The 14402-nt window shown below is 37.6% G+C and overlaps 3 protein-coding genes across 4 annotated transcripts in view; all 3 read left to right on the forward strand.

Moving 5' to 3' along the window:
- Positions 1-2076: 2076 nt before the first annotated feature.
- LOC120357148 lies at positions 2077-4728 on the forward strand. Its single transcript, XM_039446965.1, has 4 exons — positions 2077-2159; positions 2235-2300; positions 2405-2812; positions 3692-4728. The coding sequence occupies exons 3-4, from the start codon at positions 2594-2596 to the stop codon at positions 3878-3880; spliced, it is 408 nt and encodes a 135-aa protein (XP_039302899.1). The 5' UTR covers positions 2077-2159; positions 2235-2300; positions 2405-2593; the 3' UTR covers positions 3881-4728.
- Positions 4729-8035: 3307 nt separating this feature from the next.
- Positions 8036-10674, forward strand: LOC120357136 (zinc finger MYM-type protein 1-like). The gene is made up of 2 exons (XM_039446887.1): positions 8036-9002; positions 9323-10674. Exons 1-2 carry the CDS (start codon positions 8036-8038, stop codon positions 10672-10674), a joined length of 2319 nt encoding a protein of 772 aa, XP_039302821.1.
- Positions 10675-11142: 468 nt separating this feature from the next.
- LOC120357145 overlaps positions 11143-14402 on the forward strand; it is a 4898-nt gene continuing 1638 nt past the window's right edge. Inside the window, exons 1-4 of one of the 2 annotated variants that reach the window (XM_039446955.1) lie at positions 11143-11801; positions 12938-13160; positions 13278-13475; positions 14055-14297. In XM_039446955.1, the coding sequence (XP_039302889.1) occupies positions 11631-11801; positions 12938-13160; positions 13278-13475; positions 14055-14297 (835 nt within the window). In that variant the 5' untranslated portion in view covers positions 11143-11630. Of the gene's footprint in view, positions 11802-12937; positions 13161-13277; positions 13476-14054 lie in introns of both variants that reach the window. The other variant, XM_039446954.1, reaches the window with a different exon arrangement.

The raw sequence follows: 14402 nt of genomic DNA on the forward strand, positions 1-14402 counted from the left end.
TTTTCATTCTCCTTGCACGTCAGCAACTTCGAACCATAGGATGTGGTAAAGATGATGGAAATATTATTTTTCATCACGATGGGATCTGGCTTGAATTCATTATTGGCACTCAAATATTCGCTCATGAGCCCCAAGTTTTCTTGAAATTCTTGCCAAGACTCCACATCGAAATAAACTCCGTCAGCGTTGTTTCCGCTTAATTTCACCACTGGCTCGAAGATCCCCTTGCTAGTCGTTTGTAGACCCACATGAATCCTCTTTGTATGTGAGTTGTTAAGTCCATATGATGTTGTCAGCAACATATGAAATTGCTCGCTTCTCCTCTCGTCGACGCTCGTCCAGGCTGTATCGAGATCCGCCGATCGTTTCCCAGAGTTAATAATAACTTTTTGGTTGGCCATCTTCTTTGTTCTTTCGTCTGATGAAATTAATGCAAAAGACACTCGGACCGGGAAAAAGACCGACTTACTTGTCCACGAGGTTGTCACTTCGAACGAGGAGACTCGAATGAATTTGAGTTCAAATCATAGCTAACCACGTCGACTCTGTACGCTGCGTTGTCACGATATTGCGACGTTGTGACATTACAAAAAACGTGACTGCGCATGTAACTGTGAAATTTAAAAAATTTTTTCTAGATTTTTCTAGAATTTTCTATATTTTTCTAGAGAGTTTTCTAGATTTTTTCTAGAATTTTCTAGATTTCTCTAGAGTTTTCTAGATTTTTCTCGAATTTTCTAGATTTTCTGGAGAATAAATTTTTAATGCAGTTTGTCTCTCACTTTATGTGAGTTTCTACTGTGTATCACTAACGGAGAGCCTGTTCTAACCTGTTCAAACAGGGTGCATTAGGTTTTTTCAATGAAACAATACAGTCAGTCGAAATTTCTAAAATGTCGGTACTTCGATATAAGTACGGGTTACTATTCTAAAAAAAAGATACATAAATTTTGAATGCATTTCTAGAAAAATACATTATCTTTTGTTGGATTTTTAGTCAAAAACAAATCTTTTAATTTAAAGGAGGGTGGGGGTGATATATTACTTAGAGCAAAGAATTTTAAGACAGGAGAAAGCGGAGACATAAACAAGATAAATTTATTTTTTTCTCTAACTTTCCTGACTTTTCGAGAAAATTCTCGGAACTGTTCAAAAATAGATGGAGCTATCTAAGTTTTCACTTTTCTTTCTGGGCTTTTATGAAAATTTCCAATCAGCTCGAGAGAAGGTGGAGTTATCTAGCAAAGTTTTTACTTTCCTTCCTGACATTTTTTTTGAAAATTTCCAATCAGGTCAAGAGAAGGTGAAGTTATTGAGGTAAGTTTTCCCTCTACATTTTTTCCAAATAATAGAAACTAAAAGCTATAAAATGAGCTGTAGGAGAACTTAGCGTTAGTTCGTCTTTCGTACTCTCGAGTTATAAGACACGTTTTCGTGTACCACGTTAAACGCGTGTGCAAGTAAAATAAAAAAAAAAGTGAAAATGGTGCGCGACATTATGGCGAAATTTTTTGTTATAGCGTGTAATGTGGAGAGCAAAATCGTAAAAAAACATTACTTTAATAAATTAAAATTTGACGATGGTGCCTCAAATTACGCGCTATTTCATAAATTCGCGGGTGAGTGCTCCAGCACATTGCTGTGCATTATGCACAGAACAGGGTTCTGCGGTGGCGACGCGAGGCTGGAGAATATTCTCCAGCATCATGTTGAAACGCGGCGTGCAAACGGGCATTTCGAGAGTGATGCGGGAGGTCTGAAAGCTGACTTCCTGCGTCAAGCAGAAAATCGACAAGTTAAGTCAATATAAATCAAATCATATTAAAATGTAAGAATTTTTAGATATTATTTTTAATAATATTTATTTTTCAGATGAAAGACCCGTAGCAACACGATGCGTTGCTACCGCGAGCTTCTGTCGCGCTCCCGGTTGAACGGGATAGTGGGGTGAGACGGCGTCGCTCGGAAGACGAGCTCCAGGGCGCCGTACCAGCACGTAAGTAGCTTAGCATTCACTAAGCATGAGACGTAAGCCGTCTCTCGTTGTAAATTAGAAATTTTAAAATATATGAATTTTCTAGGAAGACCACGAATTGAAGTCGAGCATGCGGAGGAGGATATTCCCACTCAACGGAATATTCTTGTCATCGATATAACAGGTAAATTTCTTAAATCACAAAATATTATGTTATAATATTAATAAAATAATAATAATTGGAATTATTATGTTTTAGATGATGATGAGAACGATGTTGTAGAAGATGCCGGAACACCATCCGATATAAATTTATATTCCCCAGGTAAGATTAAAAAAAAAGAAAAAGAGCTTAAAAAAAACTACCTTATATTTACCAATAATTAAACCTGACTTTGTTCTCATCAAATTTTTTTCTTTTTTCTCTAGTGCAAGAACACGAGAGGGAGGAGATGAGGAGAGAAGGAGAAAGATGAGAGAGACCGTCACAGGAAGAGGAGCAGGAAGATGAAAATTTAGACGAGGAGGAAGAAGAAGCAAGGGAAATAATAGAAGGGGAAAATAGAGAGGAAGATGATGATGATGAGGAAGACGAAAATGAAGAAGAGCAGGATGTAGATGAAAACGGTGTTGATGAAGAGGAAGACGGCGACGATAATGAAGAGGGAGGAGAGGGGGAAGCGGCGGAAGATGATGACGAAGGATATGGTGGCTCCGGCTCCGGCTCGGATGAGGTGGAGGAAGAGCAAGATGAGGAGAAGGAGGAGGAGGAGGAGGAGCCAGAAGAGGAGCCAGAGGAAGAAGAAAACGAGAGAGTTTCTTCACCCGAATACAACGGTAAATATTACTATTATTAATTATTTTCATTTTATTTTCAACTAATATAAAATAATTTTTAGACGACATATTTCATTTTTGTCATTTTTTTCTCGGATCAGGGTAAATAAAATTCTGTGAAAAGAAAATCGTCGTAAACGAGACTCATAACCTACAGAGGATGTTTTACTTCACACCGCCAGCAGAACGAGCATCACCCACTGGCATACGCTCCAACTTTTCAGCCTGCGTCAGATAGCGAGATGACAAAAAGTTGGAGAGAAAGACTTCTGTTTCTTTTTCTTCTTTTTTTCTTTCTTTCATTTTCTTTCCTTTTATTGTGCAATTATTCCTAATTATATCTTGAAAAAATATTGTATAAAATATTATATTTTTATCATAATATTTTAAAATAAAGAATTCATTGATTTTTTAAATAATTGTAAAATATTTATTTTCCTGCATTTAGATTTAATTATTGGTAAATATTACTTAGAAATTTTATTTCGATAAAAGTACTTTGTTTTTTACGTAACTTTATCTTAGCATGATTATTTAAAATTTTTGTCAATTCTTAATGCTATTATTACACAATATTTGCACAATATGAGGTTATTAAGTGTGAGAAGAAGAAAGTTAGCTTGAGAAAAGAAGAAAACAGAAAATTTTGTAACGCATCGCCATCTTGCTTTACGACGTAGGCGGAAAGTATGAACGCGAATGTCAATTGGTGATACTCCATCTACTGGTGGCGTGACGTAAAAAAGGGTCTCCATCGGTAACTGGGTGAGTCACCTCATATGATATAACTTTTGTCGACGTTTTCTCGTATTAATAATAAAAAATTAAATAAACACAATATAAGACGGTAATAATTAATAAGAATGTTTAATTTTTCAGTTCAAATCGGCGCTGGACTTGATGAAGTGGCTAGAATACAAAATTCTAGGGAGAATGTTGCTGAGCAGAGATCTCAGCAGCAACATCAGTCGCAACAGCCACGCTCGCAGCAGCGGCAGCAGTCGCAACAGCACCCGCAACAACAACAACAACAGCAGCATTAGGTTGGCGACGACTTTTATTATATAGAGCTACGGAAAACGCGCGTAGATTTAGAAATTTTGCAATACTCGGAAGAGAGGCGAGTTTCGCGATACGGGCAGTACCGAAAGGTAATAATACTGTGCAATGGCTGGAAAACGCGTTCCGTGAAATTTATAGATACGCGATAGGCTCGAGTGAACGGATTACGTGGGCCTATCTTTTATTTCCGATAGTTTGACGCGCGGACCGGCAGGGTTGTCGTTTCGTCCTGTGCGCGACTTGACTTACGAGGACATATGGGACCTCGTAAGTTCGGTAGCACAAAGCGCAAGAGGAATTGATATCGCGGAAACTTTTACCAACCAACTATTCAACGTCGCGGTACCAATGGGTCGTGGAAGAATGTCAAATCAGTTAACGCGGGAAGACGTCGCCAAACGATCTATGTTAGAAATTATTAACGATGACAATTTGTGTTTTCCTCGTTCGCTCGTAGCCGCGAAAGTCCACTGTGAGCGTGGAAATCTACGGACGGGGCCGCGTGACGAAATGTGGGAAGCTGTAAGATTCCAACGTTCCTCGCTACAACGGGATTACGCGATAGAATTAACGAGCAACGCTGGCATCGTGATACCGGAGGAAGGATGTGAGATTCATGAAATCCAACAATTCCAACGGTATCTCACCAATGAAAATATCGCTATAATGGTTTACGGCTTCAAAGATTTCGGACGCGGGGGAACCCGATCTACGACGGACGCGCGATACTCGCCTCTCTCGGTCGCGAACAGCAGTATACTTTAAATATAATGTATTATGAGAATAAACACCATTACAATCCGGTATTAAATTTAAAAGCTGCCGCGGGTTTACGAGGAGGGTATTGCATAGCATGTAACATCGGTTACCGGCCTGATAGAGGGCATCGTTGCTCTAAAAAATGTCCACGCTGCTACGCTATACCCTCCTGTGAACGTCACGACGCTGAGAAAATCAGGTGTGAAACGTGTAACCGTACGTTCTTCGGTAATACGTATTTCGAGCGTCATCGTGCCGAAAAATCATACAAGGGAAAATCAACGGTTTGAAATTCAATTAAAATTTGTAATATATGTAATAGATTTATAAAAATTAACTCGCGACACGAATGTGACAGTGCCTATTGTAGGACATGTTGTTCTCATCAACCCGTGAATCATTCGTGTTTCATGCAACCTCTTTGACGTAGAGTCGTAGCAGAAGACCCTGGCGAGGGTACGAGTGCTGCTGCGACGATACGTGAAGAGGTACAAAGAAACGCTAATGACCTCGAGGATGAGAACGGTCATGTCGCCAAGGGAGCTGTCGCATTCGTGTTTTACGATTTTGAAACGCGACAGGACGAGACGCTCGAAGGAAACGAGAACGTAAAGTTACACGTTCCAACTCTCTGTGTGGCACAGCAAATTTGCGCGATTTGCGTGGCGATAGACGACATGTCGGTGCGGTGTCGTTGGTGTGGAACGCGTGAATTTATATTCAACATCGATCCGGTAAAACAATTTATAGATTTTGTGACACGTCCAACAAAACATTTTAAAAATATTATCTGTATCGCACACAATGCAAAAGCGTTCAACGCGCAATTTATTTTAAAATATCTAGTCAAAAAATCGTTAATAAGAGAAAAGCCGAGGGTAACTTTGAACGGGACAAAGATTATCGTGATGACGGTCGGGCATACAAAGTTTATCGACAGTGTTAATTATATGCCAATGCGATTATCCGAACTACCTAAAGCTTTTGGGTTAAGGGATACGGCGGATAAAGGCACTTTTCCGCATTTATTTAACACTGTGGAGAATCAAACGTATGTCGGTCTGTTACCTGAGGCACGATTTTATTCCCCCGATCAAGTGAAGTCCGATGAGCGCGAACGATTTCTTGCATGGCATACGGAAATGACAAGTAAAAATGTCATTTTTGACTTCCAGCAAGAAATCGTACGCTATTGTCGAAATGACGTAGATATTTTACGGCGTGCTTGTGTAGCTTTTGAGAAAATATTTTTAGAGCGCGCTGGAGTGTGTCCTTTCGAAGAATGCATGACTATCGCTTCCACGTGTATGAAACTTTATCGAAAAAATTTTCTGCGCGAGGGGGAAATAGGAATCATTCCTCCGGGAGGATACAGAAACGTCGATAGACAATCGCGTAAAGCCTTGCAATGATTAGTGCTTTGGCGGTATCTTCACTATATCCGTGAAGCGAGAAGACAAAATGTAGCCAACGAAACTGAAATTGTAGAGAATGAAGCATGACTTCCGGAAGAGATCGACAACGCTATTGACAATGAACCGACACTCGTTTCTCATGATATCTCACGAAAATCACAAACTTCTGCTAAACTTTCTCATTTACCCGATATCGACAATACTGTGTTGAAAAAAAATCACAGCATTCAATTGCTAAAAAGCTCCAGTAAAATAGTAGAAAGTGTCCCAAAATCGTATCGTGCACAAGCGCGTTTACTGATGAAATACTTGCTAGATAATGCGGTGCCTGATAAAATTAATTGGGACGAGGATGGAGTCGTGACTATAAATGGCAACATTGTAAAAGATTCGAATATTGTCGAGCTGATAAACGACGCGATGCGAGAAAGAAAAACAGTAGAACCACCGCTAGGAAGAACTCAGTTTGCGCGATTACTATGCAGCTTAAACACGCGTTTGTCACTGGTAGGAAATAAACACCTGTTAAACGCAACCTCCGCTTTTTCGTCTCCGATTATTGAGAAACTACGACCTAACGCAGGCTCCACGCCAAAATCGCGTCCAACGGTGTTGAAAAAAGAACGAAGAACGAGAAAACGCAAGAAGTGCGAGCAGGAAGAAAAAGCTCCTAATTACTCATTGTTTCTATCCCCTCGTTTTCGTAAAGTTTATCCGCCTACAACTTTTATGAAAAACATAGATTCACTTCCAGCGAGAAAAAGACGATTGCTAAATTGCAGTACACTAAAGAAATATTTATTAATGTCGGAACTTGAAAAACTGTATTACGATTCCTCACATTACGCAGGTTTCTCAGCAGTAGAAAATCTAACGCGCGCCGCTAAACCAAATTTCACACGTGACAAAGTCGTTCGTTGGTTGGAATCGCAAGACACGTACTCGCTGCATCGTTCGCTGCGACGAAAGTTTCCTTGGCTACATTACAACGTAACGAATATCGATGATGTGTGGGAGGGTGATTTGATTGAGCTACGAAATCTGAAAAGTTACAATGACGGATATTCTTATATTCTTGTGATTATCGATGTACTCAGTAAATTTGTCTGGGTGGAACCATTACGGGATAAAACGACCGCATATGTAACAAAGACTTTCCAGCGTATACTCTCGAGAAGCAACGGACGGGTACCTGTATGTCTGCAAACCGACAAGGGTAAAGAATTTGTTGGGCGTGCGATGCAAAAGTTTCTGGAAGAAAACGATATACGTTTTAGAGTAGCGCGCAACCCTGACATCAAAGCCGCCATCGTCGAACGTTTTAACAGAACGTTAAAGGAGCGGATGTGGCGGTATTTTACTCATAAAAACACACCACGTTATATTGATGTTTTGCAAGATATCGTGCACGCGTACAATCACACTCGTCATTCGGCCACTAGAATACAGCCTGTGGTTGTTACGAGAGAAAATGCAAGTATTGCCCAGAGGCGTAGCGATGGGGGGGCAAATGGGGGCACGTGTCCCCGGGCGCCGATGATGAGGGGGCGCCAAATGGTCCTTTAGAATTGATGACAAATTTTGGGACACGCGGGGAGTCGACGCCAGTGTGCCGACTGAACGGGGCGCCGGGCCCGGGGCTACGGGTGAAAGTAGAGTGGGGATAACTTGTAGAGGCGCACGGCGCGGCCTGCGCCTCTGCGAATTACCCCCACTCTACTCTACTCCCACCCATAGCCCCGGCGCTTCAACCTGCAGTCGCGTGGGAGTTAAGGGACATAAGAACGTCAGTCTGGACAATCAGCGCATCTCCACTCCCCACTTCTGCGAGATCGCGTTCTTTTGCTACCTACGCGAGATAGAAAAAATATAGAGGCGCGCCAAAAGGGTAGATACCTCTGATGAGGATACGAGATTATATAAATATACGATATATGGTACATAATTTAACTTAAAAAAAGTATTATTTTTTAATAATTATATAATAATGTCGGGAAAGAAACTTAGTGGCTTTCAGCGTCGGAAAAGAAAGGTAGAATATGAAAAAGAAGATACGAAATCCAGAAAATTAATGGCTGGATTTTTAAAAACAAATCAGTCGATAGCATATAAGGAAGTAGATTCGGATGCAGAGGCAAGAGATGACTGTATTAATAATTATCAGAATGAGCCTAATATTTCAGGTGTGCAGAACGCCCAATTAAATAAAAATAATGAGGACCAAGATGATGATGCGAATCAATCAAATATTTCAGAGGAAATAAATACTGATGAAACCAAAAACGTAAAAGAAAACAATGACGAAGATCAGTTTGAAAAATCTAGTTATTCCGATGAATTAGAACAATCAGATCTATCGAAAGTAATTCTTGATATATTTAAATACCACGATATTGCATATTTAGAATTTGACGAAACATCGCACTTGCCAAAAATATCGCAGCAGCTTCGTACTGAGATGATTATTCGAGGCTCAGAATATTTCCAGAACAAATCTGGTCCATTTGTACCGTCAGGTGGACGGTCAATGACTGTGTCATGGTTTAAACGGCGACTTGCTAATCAAAAAGGAAATGAAGTAAATAGATCGTGGCTACTTTATTCACCATCGAAAAAGGCGGCTTATTGTTTTTCTTGCTTATTATTTCCTTCGTCCAAGCCCAATACGAGATCATCTTTTGAATTGGCTACTGGATTTAGTAACTGGAAGAAGCCAGAAAAATTGTCAGCGCATGAAAATAGTCCTAGTCACCGTAAATCGTTTACTAGTTGGAAAGAAACGGAACGAAGATTAATTAAAGGAAAAATACTTGATTCTGAACTAGAAGCTCAGATTGCATCTGAGAAACAACGATGGCGAGATGTGTTAGATAGATTACTTGCTTGCATAAAGTATTTTGCCACTCAAAATTTGCCATTGCGTGGCCATTCAGAAAGCTTAAGTCATGACGATGGTAAAAATTTGGGAAACTTCCTATCTCTTCTAAAACTAATAGCTCGGTACGACCCACTTTTAAAAAACCATCTCAACTATGCTATCGAGAATCCACACTCTACATCCTACTTATCTCCGCAAATTCAGAATGAATTTATTCATCTTCTTTCCTCTGCTGTCAGGAACAAATTGGTAAACGACATAAAAAAAATAAATATTATGGCATTTTGCTTGACTCGACTCCAGATCTCGCACATCGAGAGCAACTGTCTGAAGTTATCAGATACGTAGATATCGATTTTGTTAATAAAACAGTTGTCATTAAAGAATCCTTTTTAGGATTTATAGAGTTGCACGCTAAAAATGCAGCTTCTATAGAAAAAGTGATTGTGGAGAAATTGAATTCTGACAACATATCTTTAGATAATTGCAGGTCACAATGCTATGATAACGCGGCTGTGATGGCTGGATATATATCTGGAGTTCAACAAAGGATCTGTGAGAGAAATCATCGAGCTTTGTTTGTTAATTGTGATAACCACAGTTTAAATTTAGTAGGTGTACATTCAGCTAAGCAAGATCCACTTGTCGTTACATTTTTTGGTAAATTGGAGAATATTTATTTGTTTTTTTCGCGATCGACTTTGCGATGGGAAGAATTAAAGAAAGCCGTGAAGAAAACAGTAAAGCGTGAATCCGAAACCCGATGGAGTGCGAGGTATGAAGCTGTTAATGCTCTTTTTGATGGGCTCGATGCACTAGTGAACCTATTGGAGAAAATGTCAGGTGACTCGAATAATACAAATGAGACAAGAAGTGAGGCAGAATGTTTACTAGAAAATATTTTAAATTTCAACTTCTTAGTTCTGTTGCATTTCTGGAATAACATCCTAAGACGATTTGATCGCGTACAGAAACGTCTTCAAGATCACACGATGAACTTCTGGGATGCAGCTTGTGATTTGAAATCCCTAAAAATTGACATCAACAATTTGAGAGATGAATTTTGTCAAGATGCTGTTGAATATGGGAAGATGAAATGTGAAAGTTGGGATATAGATATTGAACGACGCATAAGAAGACGGCGAAAGATGCCTGGGGAAGTAACAACAGATGTAGGATTATCAGCAAGTGAAGAGATAATGCGCGTTATGAAAAGCGTTTTAGATCGGCTTCAACAAGAAATAATCACGAGATTTACTCGCCTGGAAGATTTAAATTCAAAATTTGGGTTTTTACTTAATGTTACAGAGTTACTTCATGAAAAAAACACGGATAATCTTCGTCAACATTGTTCTAATTTCGGTGAATTTTATAACATAGATGTTGACGGAAATGAACTCTATAGTGAGATCTGTGACGCCAAGATGTTACTTCATACTCGCGGCGATACATTACCAGATACTCCGATGAAGCTTCTTTCATTTATAATATCATACGGTGATGACGTGTTTCCCAACTTGTGCGTTGCCTTGCAAATTCTTCTCACAATTGCTGTTTCAATTGCCAGTTGTGAACGCTCTTTCAGCAAATTAAAATTAATTCTTTCGTATCTACGTACATCAATGGGACAAAATCGCCTAAGTGATCTTGCTCTACTCAGCATAGAGAAAGAAACATTAGATCTGGTGGATTTCAATGAAGTAATTGATAAATTTGCGATTACGAAGGCCAGAAAAATTAATATTTAATATTTCGAGAAAGCTCGCTTCTATAAAAATAAAAAAAATGCAAAAAAAACTTAAAAAAGAAAAACACAAAAAAATTAAAAAAAGAAAAATGCAAAAAAAACTTAAAAAAAGAAAAATACAAAAAACGAAAAATGGAGTCGATAACCGCCACGTCCTCGATTCGTGACTCTGGGTTTAGCTGAGAGCGGTTATATTGTATATTGTTCAATAATTGAAAGTAATATTATGTATTAACTGTAAAACATACTAAGATGAAAAAGTTTAGCACGAGAGTACGCAGCTTTTTTTAATTTATTGGATGTACCAATTGATTTTGATAGATTTTTTCATTTCATCTTTCTGGACACATTTAAGTTAGAATATCTCGGGAACCTGATAATGGTAATGGAGCGATTTAGGTCACGGTTGGACTTGAATTCAGCGAATCAGCATGCCAAAAATCTTTGGAATTAGCTATAGAGGTCTAACGGATAGAGGGCGCAAATAACATTACATTGAAATGTCCCCGGGCGCCACACTCTCTCGCTACGCCTCTGGTATTGCCCGTGAAAATATGACTGGTCAATGGGAAGACATTAACAAAATCAAGAATCGTGGGCAAAAGGCTAAATATCACGTCGGTGATCTCGTTCGCGTCAGTAGAGCGAAAGGCACCTTTGAGAAAGGATACGAAGCAAACTGGAGTGAGAAGATATTTAGAATTCACCGTATTCTCGAATGGCGAAATCCACGTGTGTACGAATTGAGTGATTTAGCAAGAGAAGTCATAGACGGGATTTTTTACGAGCAAGAATTGGGGAGAATTGATAAAGATCTGCAAGAGGAAGAGTTCATCGTCGATCGTGTGATAAAGAGTAGGGGACGTGGAACTAATAAACAACTACTGGTTAGTTGGCGAGGTTATCCTAGCAAATTCGACTCTTGGATCCCAGCTTCGAGTTTAACTCGACTACGAGATGTCGCCACCGGAGCAATTTCACATGATTCTTCCGAGCAATAGCAGTATGAAGTATTTTCCGGAAAATACTACTTCTTCTTTCATCACTGAATTACCTCAAACTGTAGAATTGCAGGGGGAATGGGAAGTCGCGCTAAGCGAGATTCAATTTCCCTGCAGTTTTCTTCACGTACGTCAGTTTCCCAAAAATGAGATCACATTTTTCCGTTGGCCGAATGATATTTTGTTCGATGAGATACAGAATGCAACAAATGTGTTGCATCACAGAACACAGCGGTTTTTACGTAAATATCGAGGATCTTATCCTTGAGATTAACGATGTATGCCAAGATTCACATTTTGATTTCAAAATACAAAAGAACATTACCAGCATTTCGGAATTATTGACTAAAATGCGGACATCAATACCCGCAGAATTTGTTCGTAAACCAAGGGAATTGCATTACCTAAGCTTATGGAAAGCTACAGAATTGAGGCAATTTCTGTTATATATTGGCCCAATTATTTTAAAGAATTACATAACTAAAGATATTTACAAGAATTTTTTAACGCTGCATGTGGCTATTCGGCTATTGTGTTCTTCAGATCTTTCGCATGTTACTTATGCCGAATCTTTACTACAACACTTTGTTCAATCATTTAAATCTTATATGGACCACAGCACATTTCTCATAATATACATGCACTAACTCATCTAACAGATGATGTTAAAAAATTTGGCACATTAGATACGTTCAGCGCTTTTCGATATGAAAATTATTTAAAACAAATAAAAGAATTTTTTAGGAAAGCTGAACGTCCATTGCAACAAATCCACAACCGTTTAACTGAATTAAAACATTGCTTATCGTTTGAAAAAGAGGTGTATATGGAGTACACAATGCGGGCCCAATTTTGCCTGGAATAAATAGTCCTCAATATTCAAAATTTATAACAGCAGATTTCACTTTATCTATTCAAAATCCAAATAATTGTTGTAGTTTAAATGATGGTTCGATTATTGTCATAGAGAACATTGGTACCACGACTGCCAATGAACTTTATATTATTGGTCGAAAATTCATTGGTTTGAGTAACTTGTATACTGAACCGTGTAATTCATCCTTGTTGGGAATATATGAGTCGAAAGAATGTGGACATTTATCGGCCTGGCCTCTAACGTTTGTTAAAATAAAATATGTCAAATTTAAATGTAATGATGTATTCATACTTGTACCATTGTTGCATACAGAATGTACGTATATCTATTACTCTTGTTATTATGTACTTTGTTATTATGTACGTTTTGCATTTGTATTTTTTTAGATTTTAGTATTAGAGATGGCTCTTAATACACATACATTCCATCTGGTAGAATTTCTTGATGGGTTACAAATTGTACCGGAAAATTGGATACAAAATGTTAAAAATAAATGTTGGTATCCAAATTATAAAACAGACAAGGAAATAAATAAAGCAATTAAAAAACGACAAACACATCAAGATGATTGGCTATCATGTCCAATTAAACGAGTTTTTGGTATATATGGTATGTGAATATATTACAAGGAATTTTAATTTGTCTATAAAGGATAATTTGCGAACTACTGCAATATACTGCAAGGTTTTTGTTTATAGATATTATTAGACTTCTTGTATTTTTTAGAGTCCTACAGTGAAGCACGGAGTAAACTTAAAAAGGCTGAAATAATATCTGATATTAATACAGATACTGACGAAAAAACACAAAGAAAAATCAAAGCTAAAAGAACAATTAATAACGATGATGATAATGAAAGCGGTGGCGATGATAGTGATTATGAAACTTGCTTACCACCATATCCAAAACCACCTATAAATACAAGTAATGTTAAAACTGTTTTCGTGTATTTTAAGATACATCCGTGGATATTAATTCGTCTCATTCTGAATCACTTTGTTCATCTATAAGAATTATACATATGTACGTAACGACTAGAGCTTATTGGTCGTTACGTTAATCATGAACTGTAAGTATGTAGAAAAATGGTGACTTCTCCATTTATAAAATCTCCCCAGAGAGGGAAACAATCGCAATTACCGTGGGTGTAAGTCACAAAAATAATTTTTGTATATGAATAAAATAGACTCTTTAGGACTTTCTTCGCTAGATTCTAAGAGGGACAAATCAATGTTCATGAATGTATGTATGCTTCAAACAATTTAATATTAATAAATTATTTTTAATTATTAAAAAAATTTGAAAATAACAATTTGAACTAGTTTTATAGTTGAACAGTGCAACTTTAAAAATATTTTTTAATCTAAATAATTGTAAATAATATATTACAATATTAATATTGCCTCCTATGTTTAAATAACCTTTTAAATCTATTATAAAATGTCAAATATAATTTTATATACGTCAGCATAAATAATGATATAATTTTATATCATCTTTCAGATAAAAAAAATGTACAGAAAGAAAAGGACTCAAATAATCAAGACATAAATAACCAATCCTCAAAAACTTCATCTTATAAATTAATATATTCTTCTATTGAACAGAGAAGATGCCATGATGTTGATTTATCTGATCAAGAAGTAACAGATAATACTTCCAAGAATTGTTCTGTTTCTGCAAAAAGTTCTTTAAATAGTATAGGCAGAGGTACAGAGCCAAAAGATGAATATAATGCAATAAAATGTAAGTAAAACACAATTCAATATAATAGAGGAAAGTCGCTAATACTAGCATAACCCTCCAAAAGCAATACCCCTTTATTTCTCAAAAACAGCATTGTACTGTATT

Source organism: Solenopsis invicta, chromosome 3, assembly GCF_016802725.1.
Source record: "Solenopsis invicta isolate M01_SB chromosome 3, UNIL_Sinv_3.0, whole genome shotgun sequence".
NCBI lineage: Eukaryota > Metazoa > Arthropoda > Insecta > Hymenoptera > Formicidae > Solenopsis > Solenopsis invicta.

Bases quoted from the DNA above. Each gene is read 5' to 3' on its own strand.
- LOC120357148 (XM_039446965.1), top strand. From the start codon at position 2,594: ATGAAAACGGTGTTGATGAAGAGGAAGACGGCGACGATAATGAAGAGG. The intron at 2,813-3,691 runs GTAAATATTACT...TTAATTTTTCAG, and splicing joins TTCTTCACCCGAATACAACG to TTCAAATCGGCGCTGGACTT.
- LOC120357136 (XM_039446887.1), top strand. From the start codon at position 8,036: ATGTCGGGAAAGAAACTTAGTGGCTTTCAGCGTCGGAAAAGAAAGGTA. The intron at 9,003-9,322 runs GTAAAAATTTGG...AATCCTTTTTAG, and splicing joins AAGCTTAAGTCATGACGATG to GATTTATAGAGTTGCACGCT.